General features: G+C 32.3%; 2 protein-coding genes across 3 annotated transcripts; both read right to left on the bottom strand.

Moving 5' to 3' along the window:
- Positions 1-4,447: 4,447 nt before the first annotated feature.
- LOC148191877 (uncharacterized) lies at positions 4,448-8,299 on the bottom strand. 2 transcript variants are annotated; one of them, XM_088100614.1, is made up of 7 exons: positions 8,122-8,299; positions 7,453-7,525; positions 7,308-7,363; positions 7,115-7,204; positions 6,880-7,019; positions 5,117-5,171; positions 4,448-4,996 (listed from the first exon to the last, which is right to left on the bottom strand). In XM_088100614.1, exons 2-7 carry the CDS (start codon positions 7,517-7,519, stop codon positions 4,796-4,798), a joined length of 609 nt encoding a protein of 202 aa, XP_087956740.1. In that variant the 5' UTR covers positions 7,520-7,525; positions 8,122-8,299; the 3' UTR covers positions 4,448-4,795. The 2 variants fall into 2 exon arrangements, with proteins under 2 accessions (XP_087956740.1, XP_087956742.1); XM_088100616.1 differs by having other exon boundaries at positions 4,448-4,993; positions 8,122-8,298.
- Positions 8,300-9,334: 1,035 nt separating this feature from the next.
- On the bottom strand, positions 9,335-13,303 carry LOC148191876 (uncharacterized). The gene is made up of 7 exons (XM_088100393.1): positions 13,087-13,303; positions 11,878-12,220; positions 11,708-11,790; positions 11,228-11,291; positions 11,002-11,119; positions 9,710-9,864; positions 9,335-9,568 (listed from the first exon to the last, which is right to left on the bottom strand). The coding sequence occupies exons 2-7, from the start codon at positions 11,938-11,940 to the stop codon at positions 9,500-9,502; spliced, it is 552 nt and encodes a 183-aa protein (XP_087956519.1). The 5' UTR covers positions 11,941-12,220; positions 13,087-13,303; the 3' UTR covers positions 9,335-9,499.
- Positions 13,304-16,041: the final 2,738 nt, after the last annotated feature.

The following is a 16,041-nucleotide window of genomic DNA, read 5'->3' as shown; positions in this document are numbered from 1 at the left end:
AGGTTTAGATTCTTCTTCTTATTTTTATATTTATTTATTTACTCAAATAAAGGCATTTTTCGTGTTAGAATTTAAATATTTTTTTTCTGAATCCATTTTAACACAACATCTTTAAAATTAAAAAATATCTTAATTTTAATTAGAGAGAAACTTAAATTATAACATATGATATTTTCAAACAATGTGAGTTTAACATAAAAAAAAACTTAATTGAGCTTTTTATTCAAAAATATTAAATTAGAGACTTTAAAAAAATAGAAATCCAATTATATATAAAATATATATAGAACCAAAATAAAAACTGAAATATTAACTAAACCTAAAATCAAAAAATAATTAGTTAAATTTTTTTAAAATTGTTATGATACTCAGTGTATTAACTTTTTTTTAAAATATATCCATGTGTATATTTTCAGACTTTATATTAGTTCGATATTAGTCAGAAATTGAGCACGGATTGATCTCAAAAAACACAACTGATATTTTAAAAAAATAGAAATATATCTATTTTTAAGGCTTTTATGAATTTGGTGTGAAGTTTTTATGAATTTGGTGTGAAGTTGATGTTTGCCAAACAACTTTCTCAACCAATCTTTTTGGGTAGTTTTCCAAAATTTAGAAAAATTATTTAATCGAGTATTTAACAAAATATTGAGAAAAAAAAATGGAGAAAATTACAATGTTTAAAATGTGATTAATAACTAATAAAAATATAAAAAATATAAAAAAATGAATTAAAAAGTCTTATATAAATCTATGATTATTTCTAATTTTTTCTTCCTTTTGAAGTTTGAATGGATTTAGTCCATTTCAATGTGATGACTGCTATTAATCTCTCTTTATTACTTAACTTTTTTTATTCTGTAAGCTTCATTATCATATCTAACTCAATCTTGTGCTTTTTAATGGCATTAATTGTTTAATTGAAAGTGTATGAAACACACAAATTTATATAATTAAATATAATGTGTGTACTATTTCATCAATTAATTAATGATGCTAACTTAGAATACTATAAATGTTTGGCCATGATTTTGGGATCTCACCTAATGTCACGGCCGAGAGGGAGGAGGTTACCTTCAATTTTTATTTTCCTTTTGCTTGCTCGTGCTTAATTTAATATTTTCTTAACAATTTTTTGCCTCTAAAAAAATCTAAAATTTCACGATGTAACATTATATTGTAAATTTTGCATTTCAAAAACATTATCAAAGAGAGTCCACATGAAAAACTTAATTTTAAAATAAGTATATATTATATATATATATATATATATATATATATATATATATATATATATATAAAGAGAAAGAGATCAATTTACTGCTAAATAACTTTTTTCTAAAGTTGACTTCATTTATTTGATTCATGGTTAGTTTAATTATTGAGATCGGTAGATCATGAATACAAGATTTTGCATAATTTATAAACTATTTATATTTCATTTATCAACTTTATTTCAAAGTATGAAATTTCCCAAAATATAAGTAAATGTCATATATATAAAATTAATTACCTGTAAGCATTTAATTAATCTAAAATTTCAGACACATGACTATCAAAATGATATTATATGATGTAATCCCTATTTACAAATTTATCTTTTCATCACATTATAAAAAAAAAATACAAATGTTAATTATTCATTAGAGAAGGAAATATGTACTACGGATCTGGTGTATTAAAAAATGAGAAAAGTAATGAATTGGTTGAATAAAATAAAGTGATAATTAATTTTTCCTTTTAGTAAAGTAATGATAGCATGTTCATCTTTTGAATATATATAATAAAGGATTAGTTGAATGTCAATTTTAGATCTTAATGGTCCTGGTATGCAATATTTTAAAAGATATTAATAAGTTACAAAATCAGCTTAACTCATGGTATCTTTCACGTTTTTATTAGATTAAAATAAGAGTTACAATAAAAAAATAATATGTATTAAATTTCTTTCATTATCTATATCGTGACTTATTCTACTGAAAATATATCAATTATTATTGTAAAACAAATTGTAAGACAAAAAGTTAACAATTTAAAAACATAGGTTAAAAATCAACGTACTAACATACATAAACATTTATTCGAGAATAAAATTTCGAAATATATTAAATATATACTTTTGAGAAATATGAAATAACTTAAAAAGGTCATTGAGATAGTGACACCTGAGACTTAATCTGTTGGCAATAAATACAACATGGGATATGTGAGTAGTTGCGTGAAGTACAATGAGAATTGATTTTTAAGGGCATGAATTTATTAATTCCAAGTTATTTATTATATCAAGTTAATGCATGATATTCTAAGTGAACAATAAAATAACATTATTAATAAGTGAAAATTAATTCTGAAAAAAAATGAAAAAAATTCTAAAAGAAACTTATTGATCTTGATATTTTTAAATATTTATAAAATTTTGTTCTCAGTTTTAATTGGATTTTATTTTAAGGAGATTATTTTAATTTTAATTAATAAAATTAAAAGTGTTGGGTCCCACCTAAGTGTAGATGCTCTACCACGCAAAATTTGATGTGATTGTTAAACTTGTCAAATTCAGGCACGTCGAATTGGACTAATAATGTTTCTGGAGGAGTCAACCGTTTCATTCGTACTTTTTTTTTCAAAATAAACTCATCTTAAAATATATGTATCAAAATCATTTTATTTTTTAATCTAGATTAATTTAATGTTTATGTTGAGAATTTAGCTTAAAATTTAGTCTCGCTTTTTTTTTTCAATAAAGGAATTTAAAATAATCAGATTCGAATTTGGTTCTCTAAATTCTCAATGTACCCAAAACCAAGCGTTAGCATAATTCTTTCATTTGTTTTACATCAATTATTTACCATGTTTATATTTATAATCAAATAAACCAATATAATGTGTAGCTTTTAGTTATCTAGGTTTGAAAATTTTAATCTATTTTATCATCAAAGAGTAAAACTATCTGTTTGAGTCTAAATCATTCAAACTAATACAACTTAAACTAATATTCTTCTGGTTAAACAGGATTAAATCAATTTGTTCACTACTTCAAATTTGTCCAATCCAATTCAACTTTAATGAATATAATGAACCACCCACTTCCTTTTAGGTATAAAAATTTCAAATTACCAAAACAACAACAATAGTAAATATTATCAAACATGATTAAAACACCCTGCAATTCACATTAACAAAAAGAAAAAGCTAACAAATAGTATAATAAACAAATGCTATACATTGAAAACAAAAATCAAATATAACTTGATTTTTCGCATGATTCATATTAGTAAATATACCATTAATTTTCACATTTGACTTCTCATTTTGATGCAAATATTCATAAACCTCCTTTTATATTTCCCTTGAAAAGCGTATCTTATTAGTATAAGTAGTTTTTTTCTGTCTTGTATCTCACATGATAAATTATGTTATATAATTAAAATTTATAATAAGTACACATATTTAAATAGATAAATTATATTATGTTTAGAATAAATAATTAAAATTTCAAACATGAAAAATAATATTTAATTTAAAATAAGTAATTAATTTTATTATAAAATAACATTTATTATATTCTAAAAGTATTAAAATCCAAGTCAAAATATCAGATGAGAAAGGGTTACTGAGATGTGAAATAAAGTAAATTAAAAGGTCCAAATATAATCAAAACGGTTTTGATTTTTTAATTTGTTTATATTAACTAATCATTGGATTAAGTTTGTTGATTTTCCATTTGTTTCCAACAACATGGTTTCATTTCTTTTTAATTTGTTTGTATGAACAAATCATCAAGTTAAGTCTGCTGTGTACATAAGAGTAAAAGTAATAAAAAATAATTTGTATCATTAATTGTTATATGCATGTACAAGCTATAAAAAAAGTGTGTAAAGGAGATTCTATTTTTTTAAAGAATGAATTATTATTAAATATTACAATTAAGTAATGGCAAACGAGAAAAAGTATTTCTGCAAATAAGTATTTTTGTGAAATTAAACATTTAAGATAATAAAATCATGATAATAGTGACATAACTAAAAAACCCTTAACTAGGATAGACCTTCGAATAATTTGATATGTATGCATTGTACATTTCACTAGACTTTGTTCCATTGTATAATTTTAACTATCCCAACAAAGTCTTTGTTCCAAAACTAATCCACACCCTAATAAAAAACTTATTATTTTGATCAATATTTTTTTTAAAAAAATATGGAAATAAGTAAATTATAAATTAGACATGCTTGGAAAATAAGAGTTTCTGGTGAATAACTAAAATTATGTTTACTAGGAATAACTTTGATTTCTTTCTTCCTGGGGAAATAGCGCTTGATAAAAATAAAAAATCTATTAAGTGCTTTCCACATACAACTTCAATACAAAAACAGTCTAAAGTGTAGTTAAACATAAATTCTATTCTTAAAAATAGAATGCAATAGTCATATTTGCAAAACAGAAATTGTTCAAAAACAATACCGTAATTCCCAATCATGCAGCAGCCACGGACTCAATATGTTACTGAAATGGCATTAAGTTGTAACTGCTATCAGTTTCCTCATATAGACAATACCAGAGCACACATAATAATCCAAGTCAAAACATAGTCATGGACGAAACTCAATATACAATGGGCGGCCAACCGAAGAACTACTGTTGGATTGAATGGGCAAAATATTTTCCCACTGACGGGGAAAATCCTTTTCTTTTCCTAGTGCACTAAAGAATTTTTCATTTGCACCAAAAACCCACAAGGACACAGCAGGCCGCGACACAAGATCATCACTGAAGTCCAGTTTCCGTAAACACTTCAGTTTCCAAATCGACCTCTTCCCCATGGGAGCCTCCTATATCCATTTCCATTACGCTGCATACCATTATTCTGCATCGACAGAACTCTCATCCTTTGCTCCTTCATGTTTGCAAACAGCGAATCCAGCGTCTGAGGCTTTTGCTTCGGCATTCTATCCACATTCTCCAGCTGCTTCCGAGGGGAAGGAATTCGTTGCTGCTACAAATTTTTTACCGAAAGATATTATGTTACAGAACGAACAGATAAATAGCACAAACACCAATCTTGAATACTCGCATAATACAAGTTAGAAAACAGATCAAACTAGTAAAGAAATACCTTAGCAGCAAAGCCTCCATTGACAGGCCTTCTTTGACCTAAAGGAACTCGAAATCTGCACCGAGGAAAAAAACAGTGTAATCTAGATGAGGAAACAATAAAGAAAAAGTCAATGCACTCCATCAATCAGCGAGTAACATCAGGATGTCCAGCACCACGAACTATCATTTGTAATACAAACAGACATCACTCAGTAATCTCTCTTACTACAGAAGTTGCGTCACTTACCATAAGATTTTAACCACATCCAACTGTTAAGAAAGAAAAAAGTATTCTAAGGAAAAAGACAACACCGGTCACATAGTAGAAGAACATCTCACTGTCAGTGAACAACTTTCAAGATTTTCCACAGAAACCCGCCATTTGTGACATCGTCTTGACAGTGCACTAGCACCCAACAACTTGTGCTGCAGTATCATATATCACTATAACCATTAAATATTACCATGGAGGCTGTCGTATATTCAAATAGAGCACCTAAGGATTTAAAGCTTCCACAAGTATAGTGTAAAGTAGCTAGAAAATTTATCTGCATAGTGACAAGTATAGTATTTCCTCATCAGCAAAACACTGTATCACACCTCGGCAATGAACTACAAGCTTCAAACAAATATTAAGAAAGTGGTAGCCACAAGCACACGATGTCTACCAGACCCAGAAGAACTCCCCATTGATTTGTCGAATGCCAATGACAAAAAGTTTCCTTCAATGCCAAATCCATGAAATGACTCCAGATTCTTAGTCAGAAATTCTTTTCTTAACCGCACAGGATGAACAATGTTATTTTCAATTATGTGGCCAATGGCTGAAAAAACTATCTTAGAATGAGTCAACGCAAAACTATTTATGTGGCCTGTTGCAATTCATGGAGGATCCCAACTGATAAAACTATTTTCATCGTAGTGCATGCGTCCTTGCAGCATTAGCTCAACTTCGAGAAACCATCAGGTGATAGACCCAATATCATTTGAAAGAGAAGTTTTATAGCAAATGCACAGATCAGTAACAATCAAAACCCAACCACAAAGGATAGTGACAGCCAATAGAAGGGTAGCAATTCTCACAATGAAGAAGTCTAAAGGAGACTGACCATAAATGTAATGCTTTGTTATGCTTAGATGAGCCCATCCATTCAAAATGGTTAATTCTCAAAAAAAATAAACATGCTAGTTACTTAGTGCCACAATCACTACACTTGCTTCTAAACAACTGAAATAGTGCATGGTTGGTTTTCCCATGTGAGTCAGCTACTATCTATTGACAATTAGTTGTCCCATCATTATTTGCATGTGGCGGACCAGCATACCCGTCTCCACACTAGGATGAGACACTTCATAAATAATGTTAAGCTATCTTTTCTAGCAACGGATTCCACTGGACCAGACTCCATTTAACCATTAACCCATTTGCATCACCAGCTAACTCAACCAATATTGGTCCAATTATCTAGCATGAACATCCTTAGTAACATTCAACATAACCCACTCAAACCATGCAGGAGGAGTTTGGACAACAGTTTTATGAGATTATAATGCAACATTTAATTCAGAATCCCAAAACATAGTTGGCTTGCATTCATGATGTATAAACTCGCTCCTTTTGAAGAGAAAAAAAAATCTTAGATATGGAAGGCACATTGAGTTGGGCCATGCTTTACCTGCAAAATCATTTTACAATTTAAGAATGCCAGAGCACACAATATCATGCAGGGTTAAATGATCACAGTAAAAAGACATCATAATACAGTTGAAGGAAATAAATACCTTGTTTTATTCCAGTTGGGTACGCCATTACGGTTAGGAATTCTATTCTGCAGAGGAGCAGTAGCAGCTTTTCGCGCAACATCCATTGCAGCAGGAAATTGGTTTCCCTTGAAATTAGACCTTTTTTTCGCAAGAGCCCCCTAATAACAGTATTTAAAAACAAAAAATTTGAGACGTGTAAACAGGCAGAGAATATAAAAACTTTAAATAACAATGTTTTCGGAAACCAATGCACCTGTCTAAGAGAAGATCTGGATTCCATATAACGCTGGACCTTTGCAGTTTTATCTTGAGCGAAATTGTTTGAAAACTTCTGAGTTTTGTTCTGTAATGTCATAAGAAGAAAGTGAAACGGTAACCTCAGCGAATATTTCAACGCAACGACATAAAAAGGAAGTGGAAAACAATTTTCCAAAACAGATACGTACCGGAACCCTTCTTTGCTTCTTAGTCTTCGTATTTTTAGACATTTTGATTATGTCATCTATCAATATCAAAGAATGATAAATATTAGATAAGTCAGAAAGAGTGAGAAGAAAAGCCAACATACAAAAGGTTCTTTTAAAAGCACACCTAGTGTCATGTCCATCTTCTTTTCTGTAAGTGCAATTGCCTCGGTAGTAAGAGGTTTGGCTGCCATCTAGTACTGCACGGAGAAATTTAGTCAAAAAAAAATAAAAAAGATATCCTATAAAATAACAACTAAACATTGTAAACCAAAGACCAAAACCACCTACCAAGAAGTCCATCAAACAAGACAAGTTACGAAAAAAATAATAGGGTTTCTCAATAAATTCAGTCAGGAGTTGTCAATAAAAGGTAAACAAACAACAAGCATCGAGTACATCAGACAATAATCATCACAAGGAGGAAAAATAAGGCAAAGGAATCAACAAAATACCCTGAATACAAGAAAACGAACAAGTAACACGTCCCGCTATGGAATTCTAAAATAAATCGAACAAATAATTCAATCGTGGAGTGAAAATTAACAGAGATAACCGAACAAATCAACGAGATGCCTCCTCTACAACACCGTAAGGAAAACCCTAATATTAACAATTACACATCCGCGACTCTTCACAAAATCAAAAGGATTATCATCCTGTTTCACTTTTCTCTCGTAACGACTTGTCTATTAAACATATATCCGATTGATGGCAAAATCCGTACATTGAGATTTCAATTTTTTATGAAAACGATGTGTGCAGAAAAGAGAAAGGTTAGATGGAAGAGACTTACTCTTTTGCGACGGTGGAATTCAACAACTGAGGTAAAGTTGCTATCGAAGATTATTAGGGTTTTCGTCGGCACTCAAAAGAGAAAGAATACAGAAAGAAGGGGAAGAAAGAAAAAACTAGTGTATAGGGTAAGCGAAAAGAAGAGAGGGTGCGATATTTATGCTGTGTAGATATTGATGGCGGTGCCTCACAGCACGCGTTATTTATTTGCTCTCTGGGGTCCCTTGAAAACAAGGGTTTTGTGTATTATTTCCCGCCCCCAATTAAAACGTGACACGTGGTATGATATAGTTATATTAAGGATTAATTGGGTTTTAACCACAACTCTTCTTCTCTATTTTTGGATTGATTACTCTGTCCTCCGCTAATTTCTAATATTACTATAGAAAGAAATTAGGAAAGAAGAGAGGTTATATTAAAGAAACGTATTATATTACTTTAGAAAATATATTTAAATTAAATGTATATAATTTTGTTTTCAAAATAGCATTTTTACGATGTCTGTAATGAATTTCACAATGTAAATGCAATTGAAGTACATGTTTACATAAAAAATATCTATTTGTATAGAATGATCCGATGGTGAGGGAGAAAGTCCTTATGGTCAATATTATTGAAAGGGTTAAAATTGTATTAAGATTATTCGATTTATATAAATCATAAGGTATGTAATTATATTTATTGAGAATGTAAAATTTTATCGTGACTCCAATCAGATTAATCACTAACTAAGACAATATCTTTAACAATACACTCGAACAGTTTGAAATTTGAACAAAAAAAATTAACTAAAAATATTCAAAATAACTTAAGACTCAAAAAAAAAAGTATTTTGTAAAAATTACCCACCTATATCCAAAATAATATTATTATTCAATCATAAACTATTATATTATAACATTATCAGTTTTTGTAATAACTTTAAAAATCATTAAAGTAAGTTTTAATTTATTGATCAAGTAAATTATTTTACAATGATGATGGATAACACAATTATTTACAGTTATATAGAAAAAAATTAATCTGGATTTTACTTTAGCTTATTTTTATTATCTTAACAAACTGAGCGTATATGACCTGTGATCGAAACCAACCAATATACATGTCATCGAAACCAACCAATATCATTTCTAAATTATATAGACTTGGAAGATCCTAAACAGCAAAGCGTAAACATTTTATAACGAATGGGTCATCCTAGAATTGGAATGAGCTGAGAGTAACAAAATAATCAGTCTTTATTCAATTACTGTTATCTACATGGTATGTACCAAAAAAAACAAAAATTTAAACGGCACTGGTGTCATATTTACTCGTTAGCTTTCAAGTCATCTTGAATTCACCAAACAAGGTGCAAAATATGTTACAACTGTATTGAACTATTTGGGCTTTGATGTATCAGATTCCATTTCGCAGTCAAAGTTTAAAGCTGATAACCACGAGTCCACCTGAAAGAGGAATCATAGAGTGAAATAATAATCTACTTAGGACAATTGATAAAATAAGGATGTAACTATTTGGTAGTTGCTCAGACAATGAAATGTAATTAGAATGGTTAGGAGTAACAAATTATCTTAACTTATACACACCTGTATTTTAGAACTGCTTGAGCATTCATATCGTAAACCATGACGAGTTAAGATATAAAAGGCGTGTCGTGTCTCATCATCTTCACGCTTAAAACTCGGTAGTTGGTCAATTTCAACAATATCGGATAGAAGTGTTGAGTCGTGAGGACTTAGATCTGCCATGTACTCCCTTCATCAATAGTTGTAAATGAAGCCAATAATCTAAATCTAGATCATAAATAAATTTGATAAAGCCAAACAATTCTCCACATTTAGTCTTGTCATACATATTGGAAAATATATGTTGGATTCTTGCGAGGGAGGATACACCCTGAATTTTGGCACCAATAAGCTATTAATCAACCCATTTAAGAGACTATCACATTACTATTAACCCAAAATCTCAAGGTAATGGACACAATAAATTCTTCTAACAATCTATCAAGAAAAAAATTATAATCTAAAACTGAGTTAGTTTTTCAAATGAGCAACTGAAGGCACATCCCACCTTAAATCTTATTGAGTTAAAATTACAATGCACTTTAAGAGAATACAGAGAAAATACATTCTTGCTTAGCTTACTACAGAAACAAGAATTGGAAAATTAAAAAACCAATGGTGAGCAGGACGTGTTCCATAATAGCCAGGATTATATAAAAAATAAATCATACAAAAGGAAACACGTTAGTCGGGAAATCAGGAGGTTTCCAATACTTTTATATCTCATTCACCATAAATGGAAAAGGTAAAAATGTAATTTATCTCCAGAACAAAGGTCAGTCCGATAAGTCAGCTTGTTCAGGTAAGAATATCATGCATTTAACTATGAAGATTACGTCACTCATCAGTAAAACAAATATAAATATGTCTCAATGTAAAAGTTTACCTGAGTTAAAAGTCTCAAGACAGTTTAAACACAGCATGTTTAGCGAAGTTTTAATGCAACTCATATCAAGGACATATTGTCATTGAATATACTTTACAGAATTAGCATCAAACATTTGCAATGAAGACCACCACAAACATCTAGAGTATACAATTTCAGTAAAATATATTATGTGGTAAAGAAATAAAAAAAAAATTGTGAGTGAAGTTAAAAAGAACAAGGATTCATTGCAGAAAGGAATATAAAAATTAGAAAGCAAAATAAATATGAAGACTGCAAACTAACAAGAAAAAAATATATAAGGAATAAACATATCAGGTAAAGATGTTACAGCAAGAACTACAACTTTGCATAAAATTCAGGAGCTGGTAGCAAAAGGAGAAAAAGAAAGGAACAGGGAAAAAAGAAAAATAAATAACCACATTACCTGTACACAACAAATATAAGTATAGACATGCACCATAAAGAACAACAAAGCGAGGAAGCCAATCATCTATATCAGTGTCATCTATAGGTGGAGGTTCTCCTGGAAGTGCTGCCCATCTCTATAGAGAAAAAACTATAAGCAAATTAATACGAAGCCTCTTGGCAAAATATTAAATAGATGCAGAAACTGATGTAAAGTAAACCAAAGGAGGCTGTTCAGTAAGTACTTTTCGAATGTACAAATAGCCAGATAGATGAGCTGACCGCAAGGTTTCATCAATATTTTCCAACCTGTGAGAAACAAAAAGATAAACAAAATTACTGACATAGAAAGCACATTTATGTCTCTTAAAGCATGTAAGAACACTGAATTTCTGCAGTCGTTCAGTGTAGTAAATTACTAATTTCAACACCAAGATCCCTCTGTTACAGTTGGAAGAATAAGTACGAAGGAGTAGTGACATGGGAAAAATGAAAAAAAAAATGAATTATACTTCATCTATTCTTAGAACGCAAATATTCACACACGTATAGACTGTAAATCTATGGCTAGCATCTGAATTCCTAGTTTTGTTATATTCAACGTCATTGGTTATCCAATCAAAACACGAGAAGAAAGGTGACACTAAGCAAAGTGCTACATGAGAACTCATATTACATTGTATGAAAGAAAATATTGCAGCTGTCCAAAGCTACAGAAAACTTACCGAGCTTTCAATTGAGCTTCCCTCTCTTCTATGTCAGCAAGTTCTGATCGAAGTGACTCTACTTCAGCAGCTGTTAGCACTACCTACAAAACAAACCTATCTAGGTAAGATGTAACAAAACATTCACCAAAGACAAAAGGCGCTCTTTACAAAAGATCCTCAATGCAAACCTTTTCCTGAGCACCATTACCGGAGCTCCATAACAGCCTCGGAAGAGTAAACAATTTGAACATGGAAACTATCCTTAATGTTCTTCAAGTCAACAGATGTCAGTGAGACCTAAAGTAAGCTATGTCGAGTGGTTGAATTGAAATGCAATCAAACACTCCTAACGAATTTCTGATTATTGGTTGCTTTCCCCTTTTCCACCAGGATGAACCTAAAAGATTTAGCAGTTCCAGGTTTTGTTATAGAAGGCGCTCCATTCTCAAGAGATTCTACACCAGATGTAGGAAATCGATAATGATTAGGGATGACCTTTGCTTCGCAAGGAACATCATTCATTAAAGAGACCTGCAAGAAGTGGAGATAAATCCATATCAGAGGAAAAGTGGAAGACAGTTACGATAGCTGTAAAATGTGAATTATCCTGATACACGAACAACGCCAAATCAGATATAAATTAAATCTCTGCTGACATACCCATTTGCACCACTTTTCATTACCAAGACAAATATTAAAAGCCCGTTTTGCTGAATTTAAAGCCTCGATTCCTTTTTCTTAAACCATGTGAGAGCATAACACACCGGCCAACAACTAGAATAATACAAGGACGGTTCCGAACATAAATAAACACATAAATTAAACGGAAAAAAAATTGCTAAAACTTCAAGACATTTTCACCTCCAAGAATCATTCACTAACACAAGCTGAGAAGACTAGCAGAACAAAGGACCCGCTAAAATTAGCAGTCCCAGCAACTAGTCGGTAAACTGTTTAAAATGACGATGAAAGTTGTTTCATAAAGTTAACAATTAATAGCAGTGTGCAAGCAATTTTCTCTCTTAAAAGCAAAATACCGATTTCCCCAAACTAAAATATATGGATTACGGTGCTCAACTAAAATAGAAATCTCGAAAATAAATAAATGAATGAATCGAAAGCATGTGCGAATCGAAAGCACCTGACAGGCACAATGATCAAACTGGTTCATGTCATGTTTGCTGATTCAAACCATATTCTCAAGCAGCAAGGATCGAAGATAAACTCGTGTGTTACGAATAAATAAGTTATTTTAGGTTGGGAAAAGAGGGTGAAACTCTGAATCCTAATTAAAGTAAACAAGTAGCACATAAGTTTGAATATTATTGTTTTAAAAAAATTAATTAGCGGAATTAAATTTAAGAATATAGTAGAAAAGAGACGATAGCTGGTAGTACCTTGGGTGGGAGGAAGAAGAAACGAGGAGGGTAACAGCAAAACGCATTTCACCCAAAAACCAACAACAAGGACGGGTTGTTGTGTTGTGGTGGGTTACTTGTGTACAGTGGTTTGAGAATTTTAGCTGTTTTCACCCAATCACGCTTCTGTCTATTGGATGTTAACTTGTTGCACAAGACACGACATCACACTCCTTTGTTCGAATGCCATTAGCTCCTGCGAGTACCTGCTTTACGGCGTTTAAGGATGATGTTTTTGATAATTTGCTTTTTAATCTTTAAAATCATAAGATAAGGTTTTATTTAAATTTGATTTAAGTACCATTCTTATCTCCAAAATATTAAAGAAAATCCAGAAACAGAAAAAGAAAAGATTTAATTTGTAACCAAAAAATAAAAAAACAAGGCGTGTATATATATTTTATATTTCTACAACAGTTATTATAAACTGGCACGTCATCATTCGATTGTAATAATGTGATAAGATATTTTTAGGATGAAAATAATTCTATAATAATTTAAGAATCTGTTAACTAACTATAAAGTAAAGAAAAAAATTATAAAAACCAAAAGATGAATTTGATAATATTTCAAAAGCTAAAAATATGTACGTGTTTTAATTTTTTATATGATTAAAGATTAAATAATTTTATATTTTTAATTATCATTTTTAAATCAAAAAAATCATAGCTCGACCATTGTAAAACCTCAAACAATCATTAACAATTTGATATCACTCGAGTGTAAAAACACATGAGTCTTTATGAATTATATTAGATGCAAATTGGTGTATATATATATATATATATATATATATATATAAATGTTATATATATTATCTTTATTTTATATTTATCTTTATTTTATATTTATCTTTTATCTTTAGTTAGTTTGTTATTGTTGAATATAGTGAAAAACTATATTTGAATTAATCTCCCTTGTGTAAAATACACACATAGGGTTCTCTATTTATAATAGAAGAAATATGGGCTAAGCCCAAAATACAAATGAGAAATAATAACAAACTAATTAAAAGATAAAAGATATAATATATCTAACACTCCCCCTCAAACTGGAGCATACAAATTGTATGAACTAAGCTTGGAATAGATGAACTCAGTGTTGAACTAGATCATTTGTCTTCAAGAGTGTGAGGCAAACATAGATGGACTAACAACAGCTTGTGAAACTTCAACTTCAAAAGTGGATGAAGGAGAGCAGTGGTGGACAATGACAAGCTGCAAGGACTGATTCCCAATCAATGATGGATGAGTGACGGGATCAACAGTAGTAGCTGAAAGCTAAGAGCTACAAAACTGCAGGAACTACACTAAATCCTCATCAATGATGGATGGGTGATGGGATCAACAGTAGTAGCTGAAATCTACAAAACTGCAGGGACTACACCCATATTTATGTGACTTGCAGTGTCTTGGAAATGTACTCCCCTTAGTGTGAAGGTGGAAATGTGAAAGATCACAGTTGCTGAACCACTAAAACAAAACAAAATATTAAGCTACAATGCTGAAACAAAGGCATCAAAGATCCAAAGACATGTTGGAGGTCCAAAATTCTTTGCTGGACAACTCCCAAGTGGTGATACTTAGCCATGTATCACAAGAAGATCGGGCTAAACTCTAGCCCAAGAAGAACTGACGCAGTTGCGGCTGTCTGAGGCGGTAGCGACTGCAACGGCGGTTGACTGCTATAAAACTGTAGGGACTAAATTGTCATCACTGACTGATGGGGCCTGTAGTGGCTGGAAGCGACAAAACTACAGGGACTGCCATCACTAACTGACGAGGTGATGGAGGCCTACAGTGGTTGGAAGCATACGGTGCCTGGACAGCGGCAGACGGCGCGGGACAGCGGCAGACGGCGCGGGACAGCGGCAGACGGCGCGGACAGCGGCAAAACAATGGCTGGACAGCGGCAAAACAATGGCTGGACAGCGACAAACAGTGACTGTACAGCGGAAAACGGTGCCTAGACAATCAACGGCGGAGACGAAGACAGACGAAGATGGCAGCAATGGCTGCTCTGGAAGGTCTGAACAGAGAGAGGGAGGTCCGGCAAGAGCTATGGAGGTGTCGCGGTGTAACTCTGACACCGGGAAGGCGGCACGTGCAGAACACGCGGCCGAGACTGGCCGAGAAGAAGCGGCGCGTGACAGCTGATGCGGAGGCTTCGGAGGACGGGACCACTAGGGTTGGGTTGCGCTTCTCAAGGCGCACCTAACCCTTGACTTCGCCGGAGCAAACGGCGACGGCTGCGGCGGCGGACTGGCCAGAAAGAAGCGCTGCGTGGCAGTGCGTGACTGAGAAGTGGCTCTCGAAACCGGCGTGGTTGGCCGTCGCTCGAAGAGACGGTCCAGATCCGCAGGTTACCCGTCGAAACTGTGACGGTGACCGGCGGTGGCGACGGCGACGGAAGCGGCAGCGACGGTGGCCGGCCGCGGACAGAGGTTGGCGGCAGACAGTGGCTGGCGATGGTCGATGGCAGAGGCGACTGGTTGCACTGATACTAACTATGGCACAGATTTCAGAAGAAGAGAAAGGGCTGTCCACTGAAATTTTAGGGGCTGTCGGCGGCCATGGCGACCGGCCGCCGGCAGATAGCAGAGGCCACGAGAAGAGATCAGAGAACCTGCTCTGATACCATGTTGAATATAGTGAAAAACTATATTTGAATTAATCTCCCTTGTGTAAAATACACACATAGGGTTCTCTATTTATAATAGAAGAAATATGGGCTAAGCCCAAAATACAAATGAGAAATAATAACAAACTAATTAAAAGATAAAAGATATAATATATCTAACAGTTATTATTTTATATTCATATTTTGGACATAGTACATATTCATTCTATTATAAAGAAAGAATCTTACGTGTATATTCAACACAAAGAGATTAATCCATACACAATTTTCACTATATTGAACAAAACTCATTAA

This window comes from Vigna umbellata, chromosome 10 (genome assembly GCF_029865625.1).
Source record: "Vigna umbellata cultivar VRB3 chromosome 10, Vumbellata_1.0, whole genome shotgun sequence".
Lineage (NCBI taxonomy): Eukaryota > Viridiplantae > Streptophyta > Magnoliopsida > Fabales > Fabaceae > Vigna > Vigna umbellata.
This window is presented reverse-complemented; position numbering and strand designations above follow the sequence as displayed.